Source organism: Lactuca saligna, chromosome 6 (assembly GCF_052625555.1).
Source record: "Lactuca saligna cultivar CGN05327 chromosome 6, ASM5262555v1, whole genome shotgun sequence".
Classification (NCBI taxonomy): Eukaryota; Viridiplantae; Streptophyta; class Magnoliopsida; order Asterales; family Asteraceae; genus Lactuca; species Lactuca saligna.
The window spans coordinates 127,908,342-127,916,154 of record NC_136422.1 but is presented as its reverse complement, the minus strand read 5'-3'; the positions used below and the strand labels follow the sequence as shown (position 1 = coordinate 127,916,154).

The 7,813-nt window shown below is 38.7% G+C and overlaps 1 protein-coding gene across 1 annotated transcript; it reads right to left on the bottom strand.

Annotated features, from left to right (window-relative positions):
• Nucleotides 1-236: 236 nt before the first annotated feature.
• On the bottom strand, nt 237-891 carry LOC145001142 (early light-induced protein 2, chloroplastic-like). The gene has a single exon (XM_078960491.1). It carries the CDS (start codon nt 824-826, stop codon nt 302-304), a length of 525 nt encoding a protein of 174 aa, XP_078816617.1. The 5' UTR covers nt 827-891; the 3' UTR covers nt 237-301.
• Nucleotides 892-7,813: the final 6,922 nt, after the last annotated feature.

Here is a 7,813-nt window from a genome sequence, read left to right as displayed (position 1 = left end):
AAAAAGGTAAAGTAAAAACAAACAAAAAATTCAATACTACATTACGTAAAAAAAAAAATAAAAAATAAAAAATAAAAAAAAAATAAAAATCATTTTCCACATAATTTCGAATCAAATACAATTTTGTTTAAGGGGAACCTACTTTTAATTACTTTTAATTTTTTTAATGTTGTTTTGCAAAAAAGAACGAAACACGAAAACAAACACGAAAACTCAAACCGAAACTATACAAATAATTATTACAAAAAATATAATTTTCCTATTTCTGATTAAAATTTTTAATACAATTATTTGTAATACATTAAACAAGGGCACTGCCTTTAACATATTCCGTAAAAGCCAAAGCCACCAAACCCAACATCGCAAACCGCCCATTCCAAAGCTCTGCATCTGAAGTCATCAATCCACTCGACTTCGACTGCACACTCACGCCTTTAAACAACGGCACCAACGAAGCTAACGTCAACACGACGCTAGTCCCCACAAACACCGCAACTCCGCCGTTGCCGATCTGGGTAAACACGTCTTGACCGCTGCTCACTTCCACAGCCATCGCCGACACAAACCCTATCATGGCTAATCTTCCGTTGATCCTCTCCGGTGCAGGTCCACTAAACGCCAACACGTCAGAGAACTTCGTGCTGACCTTTGGAGCAGGTGGCGGAGGAGGAGGAATGTTGATCTGTGGTGGTGTTGGGTTGGTTGCTGATTTTGAAATCTCCGGTTCACCGCTTTGTGGTGTTTGTGACATGCATTTGACGGAGAAGGTGGGAGTTTTCTTGAGGAGTGTGATGGGAGTTGCCATGAAGATTGAAGAAGCAGCCATGTTGGAAAAGATGGTGGTACTTTTGAGGGAGGAGAGAAGGCTGTTGGTGGTGATTAATGAGGAGGATGGAGTGTTTTATAAGGGAGGGGAGAGGCGTTAAAGACAAAGTAGTGGATATTTATAGGGCCACGTTAGTGACATTTCACGTGGCCTTCGAAATGGCCGATGAAGGGTGGTTGTGGTGAAAAAGGCCTCTACATCTACACTTGTTTCATTGATTGATTGTGCTTTTGTGGTGGGGTATGTGGCCAATGGAAATTTGTAAGCTCCATTAGGGTTTTAAGTTTTAACCTGTTTCTGGAACTTTCGGTTCACTACACAAATTTTACTTAGTGAATTCCTCACCCAACAAGAAATTTATTGCAATATAATTTCTCATGTTGACTTCGTGAGCATTTAGAATATTTTAATGTGTTTATCATTAATATTATATCGCTATTTTATATTTAATAATTAATAATTAGTTGGTTAATTACTAGCTTTTTACATATGTATCTACACCTGTGTATCTTGTACTCGTAGGGACGCACCTTCCGGAGGGTGGGTACCGGAAGCTTTTTTAATTTTTTTTATTAATTTTTTTTTTTTTTTTACCATTTTATCCTTTTTCCTACATTTTTTTTCCTTTGTTAGAAACCAAGGTGTATGTGAGAAAGGTTTCTTCACTCTTCTTTAAGTAAAAATAATTGATTTTTATGATTTACAATTTTATAGATGAGTAAGTAATATATATATATATATATATATATATATATATATATATATATATATATATACCACGACATTAATTAATAGGAACAGAGCCAGGATTTAAGAATAAGGAGAACCGACGTCGTAAAAATATATTCAAATATATCTTATATCAAAATAATGTAAAAGAGTCTACAATCTTGAAAGAGAAAATGACTATAAAAATTTCTTTAAGAAGAAGTTATACCGATCATTGTAAAAATGACATTTCAAAAGTTTATACCGACAATAAACATTGATTTATAATTCTCCATTAGGTGTGAGACCCGTATGTTATACAAGTTTGATAAAACAAAAATTAAATATAAAAGTTTAAACAAATTTTATTCAAATTTGAAATTAAAATTTTAAAATTTAAATTTAAAAGGAAACATATTAAATACCATATGAGTATTAATATTGTAATTTATTGGTTATTTTCAATTAAGGTAATTATTAATTGAGGTGTAAATATGATGTGTTAATTAAGAAAAGATTAAAAAAATAAGAAATTGACAAATGGAAAAAACATTTAATAAAAAATAACAAAAAATGACATGTATCCAAATTAATAAAAGAGTGATATGTAACAAAATTATTTTTATTTTTTAGGGAGGATTAACATGCCAATATTAAAAATTATCATTATAAGAAACAAAATACCATTTATAAGATATAGTAACTCCGTCATTGATAATTATAATAAAAATTACCTAGAAACCTAAGATTTAAATAGCTAGGAAAAAAAACAAACACTCTAGGGAAAATATTTTTGCATAATCCGCACCTTTTTTTTTTCAAAACGAGCTCCGAAGCTAGTTCCGAAAGATGGCCGGTATTTTTCATCAATAACATCATATCCTCCATTTCTTGTTTCTATGCGTGCTCCTTCTTTGTCTTTGTTGAATGCTAAAACTTTCAGCGAAATTAAGATTATATCGATCAAATATCTCCACCATTTTTCGCAATTGGTCCACGTCCAAGCTGAAATTCGATGCACCCTAAGAAGTCCCATTTCCTTTCATTTTTGCTTTGTCCCTACCTATCGGTTGGACAATTTCTTCTAGCTCGAGTGCATCCTCGTCATTCAAATCTAGACCGACCCAAGCATCAGAGAAGGTTGTGTAACCGCTAGAGCTCATTTTTGTTCGCTTTGATTGTTGTACTCTACGTATAAACTCTTGCTCGTATTTTTTCCACCTGCGACTTTTAATCAATATTTTCCAACAATCGTGGCACTTGAATGACTTTCCCACTTCCTCTAAAAAAATGCAAAACTTCCTGAAGTATTTCTTCATCTCCTTGGTAGCTTTTCCATTAGGTTTTTAGGTTGTTGTACACCCGCTCATTTTTGAAACGGCCCACACTATTTCTCGAAACTTTGAATTCAGTTGATGATTGGTGCGATACTCATCACTTTTTCCCATCTCCTTACGAAACCTCTCAAGAATGTGAAACCAAAAATGATCCTCAGTGTGACATCCCCATTTTCACGGCCAGAAAAAACCGATTATTGTTTATGCTTTATAAAAAAAAACTAGAGTATCTCTTTTAATAAAAACGTTGCGGAATTTGTTCTTAGAAAAACATGATAATTTCATTATCAAAGCATTTCCGAAGAAATGTATTTTTATTCATTTCAAAACATTTGGGATGTCATCGTCAATACAGAAACATAAGCATAAACAGAACTTACACTCATTTACACTAGTGATCTATATCTCCTTAATCTCTCAGTGTAATGTAACTTCACATCGTCACCTGTGATACAAGTAAACTGAGTGGGTCAGGTTGGGAAACCTGGTAAGTACATAGTGTTTTCAACCCACAATAATATAATTATTATGTTTAATAAACAAACAATTAACCCAATTACCCATCCCCATTATCTTCTTTATTCCTAAGTACCTTCCCTAAGGATTTATCCTAAGGGTCGTCTCCTACATCATATTTTCCTCTCATCTCCTTACATCGTATTTCCATATATGATTGTTCCTAAGGACTCTCCCTAAGGATCATCACCTACATCACATAGACAGTATTGACTCAAGGATTATTCCCTTAATACGTGCCCAACAAGGGTTAGGGTATCATTGCATGAATACGTAGTTACAACATCGCCTGAACTCGTAATTCATCACCTACAACCTATGAGCCTGCTAGTGTTTCTACGAGGTTGTCTAGAATAGTCCGTGGTCGCCATCTATACTCTTATAGATGACTAGATCTCCAAATTGTCGAACATGGTTGTAGTATCCTACATCACCGATTCATCATCACCTATCTATCATCACCTTCCTATCATCACCTGTCTCTCATTATTTTATTTCATCACACACCAAGTATTTCATCTACCCATGTTTTATCCTAACATATTTGTAGATATAAAATAAATATACAGTTTAAATCATTTAAAACATGTGTAAAATCATTCATCCAGCATAGACAGCAGGTATTCAGATAATATGCACACATAGCACGTAATTTATGTAAAATACTTCATATCTATGTGTAAGATGAAAGTAACTATGCACTCACTTGAGTAGGTGGTAACTCTGCACTCGGACAGCGCTTTGATACTCTCAAAACAATTTTCCTTCGATAAAACCTAGTATCAATTCCACTAGGGTTTAGTCTAACGTCAACCGTGACTAATTAATGGTATAGCTATTATTATTATTATTATATAAGCGTTAAATAACACTCAATATAACTCATAATAATAGCCCAAATAATTATTCTAAGGACATAATAACATTACTATAATTATTTAAAAGCTATATTAAAAATTACGTAAGCGTACTCACATACAGCGAATTTTAGAGAAAACCGAGCTTTATTTGGAGCAGCGTTTCGAAACCGAAAGACTCTTTTTCTTGGGACTCCAGGAGCCTCAGGGCTTCCTTAGGGTGCTAGGGGATCACCTAGGCTTAGGGGAGGGTTAAAACCCTTAGAGATAGAAAGTTTAGAGAGAAGAAATAAAGAAAGGTGTGAGATTTTCGAAATGGCTCGCATGCTATTTATAGTAAGTTTTTATGACACTCACGTCCTGAGTGTCATAAGACTCACGTCGTGAATCTCATGATTCACTCCGTAGACTTGCCATTTGCATCCCTAGCTTCGGATGGTGTCCATGACACCTCACGTCGTGAATTGGATCTTATCCTCTCGCAGCTTCTAGATTCCGAATTATGACAGAATGTCGTGAGCGTCATAATTCTCACGTAGTGAATTAGCTAGTTTAGGGTTTTTAAAAGCTAAATCTTCGGAATGCCATAACTTTTGCATACAAACTCCGTTTTTGACGTTCTTTATATCCACGCGTAGGTGGAGACGTATTCTACAACTTTCATTTAGGTCCCTAAAAAAGTCCTCTATCTTAAATTCACTATTTACGTCTCCCGGTGCCGTGCTGGTTTTGCCAAAAAAATTCGACGATCCATAACTTCTTCGTTATAACTCGGATTTCGGCGTTCTTAATATGTACAGAACCCTTGAGAAATATTCAACAACTTGGTTAAGATTATTTATTATAAATAATCTTTTGTCGAAAAGTCATTTTCGACCCCTATTATCTCTAAATTGACTAGCCCGAATCTACGGCCGATACAGTTATCTGCCCCTTAGGATCATTACGTCCCGGTGTAACATCCGAAAAACACAACCAATTTAAAATTTTCAAAACAACCCGATTTTCATTAAAATGTTTACAAAAAGGTTTTCAATACAAGTCATTTAAGTATTCCCAGAATCACGTTGTTACGAAATCATGAGGAGCGGTACGATCGCGCCTTCGCCTTGCCACAGTCTCTTGAAGAACCTGAAAAACATTAAACCACAACTGTAAGCCCGAAAGCTTAGTGAGATACCCCCAAAATACCAACCACGTATACGCCCTTCCAGGCCGCGACCTTCCGGTCCAAAACATATAAAACATACATAACATAACAGGACATAGAACAGCCATGCATATCGGGTCTACTGTGTGACTGGTCCGCCGTATTGGGCCTTCAGTCCATCGGATCCATCCTCCGGGTCTAGTCATGTCCTTCGAGTCTACAGTGGGGTTGGTCCGCCCGCATCGGGCCTTCAACCCACCTGGTCCACTCTTTGAGTATACAGTGTGATTGGTCCGCCCGCATCGGGCCTACAGTCGGCCTGGTCCACTCTCCGAGCCTCGGCACGTCTGGTCCGCCCACGTGGGGCCTACAGCCTATCCGGACTGCTCACTGGGCCTTCGGAACAACCGGTCCGCCCTGGGTATCTTGGCCTACAGCACAAAGCAGGACCCGCCTCAACCCATCTCTAGTCCAAACAACCATGTGCACAAAACATACATCCATATAACAGTCATAATCAACAGACCGAGTAAGCAGATCACATAGCATATCATTACCCTAACCGGGCTACCGACCTAACCGGTCACTAGCATAGCATCACTCTGTATATCGAGAAACTGACCTTAACAAGGTCCCCTAGCATGGACCATCCTAACTACCAGGATGCAGACACAACCAACAATAACATGATAGACATAACTGAATCTCAATACAATAAAGGGCCGGCCTTGGTGCCTTAGACCATGTTGATATAGTGAGGATAACTCACCTCGAAACTGACGGCTGAAAAGGTAAGATCCCGCTGCTCCGAACTCTGACACAAACTCCTCCACTGAACATCAAATAATAACCCAATAAATACCTTTAATTACCAAAATACCCCTGGAAGACAACTGGTCAACCCTGGACAAGTCAAAGTCAACCCCTGACTGACCCTACTCGCCGAGTCAACCCGATGACTCGCCGAGTCCTTATGCTCAGAACTTCCCTCAATTAGCGACCCAACTCGCCGAGTCACCCCAAGACTCGTCGAGTGCAACAACTCTGAGTCCACTCGCACCCAACTCACCGAGTCATCCCTCGACTCACCGATTCATCGACTCAACCAGAAATATTGGGACTTCCTTGACAAGACTCGCCGAGTCCAAATGGACTCGTCGAGTCCAAGGCCATCTTCAACCTACTCGCCGAGTCGTTCTTCCAACTCGTCGAGTTCCAGGCCATCTTCAAGCAACTCGTCGAGTCCACCCATGTGACTCGCCAAGTACCACCGGTCTGAATCCATACAGAAGCATCTCAGGCCATGCAATTGATCCAAAACATAGATCCAACCTCCTACAATCCATCCATCATGTAAAGTGGCAAACTTTACGTGAATCTAACGAGATCTAAGCCATTTTCACCTTAGAACCAAGGTTTGGGACATGGTAGCTTCATTAACAACACAAAGATAGGGGCTTTAATGCTCTTAAGGTCTTCTCCACTCCAGATTTGAGGTAGCAACCTCAGATCCATCCTCCAACATCAAAATGTCACACATCCAAGCACCCCACACAACCCAAAATGATGGAACTAGGAATGCACAGCCTAAGGACGAAGATATTACCTCCAAAAGATGCCTCAATAGCAGCCAAACTCGAATCCAAGCAAAGCCCTTTGATCCAAACCACTTATCCTTCAAGATCTCTTCAAACCACACCTCTCCATGCTCTAATTTGCTCCACCAATGATCTCTCCACGAATTTAGGGTTTCTGGAACTCAAGGGGGGAATAAGGGAGGCTGTGGAGGGGTATTATGCTCTTTATGTAGGGCTCAACCCCGAAAATTAGGGTTTTCTCCATACAGCACCTACTCGCCGAGTCCATCCTAGGGACTCGCCGAGTAGGCCACTTGACACGCGACCATAACCGCGACCTGACTCGCCGAGTCTACCCATGGACTCGCCGAGTCACCCTCCGAAACTTACACTTTTAGCCCTTCAACTCTACTCCTGCGATTCCGGGATGTTACACCCGGAATCATCAACGAATCAAGGCTCACATGATGACTCCATATGTTATCTCTTCATCCTAAGTAATAACCGTAACTGATGTTCCTTCGAACGAGTATCTAACTCTTAGACTTCCTGACTGCAGGCGGTGCCCGATCTTGGACTTGATCTCTATCTCATGTTAGACTTCCAATCATGACCTTCATGTCACGATCTCGATCTTTATTGGATACTCCTTCTTTAACAAACTTGAGATAAGTTTCTTCCTTCGATTATCATAATAGACCGATAGGTCATGTTCTAATGACCTCTCATCCTATGATATATTGCTTGGAATCAGGTCTTTTAGAGTCAAATTCCAAAACAGACTATACCTTCCTTCATGTTCTAATCACATCTTTAAAGGTAGCATTTCTAGCTACAAACAA

Coding starts and splice junctions, on each gene's coding strand:
- LOC145001142 (XM_078960491.1), bottom strand. CDS start 826: ATGGCTGCTTCTTCAATCTTCATGGCAACTCCCATCACACTCCTCAAG.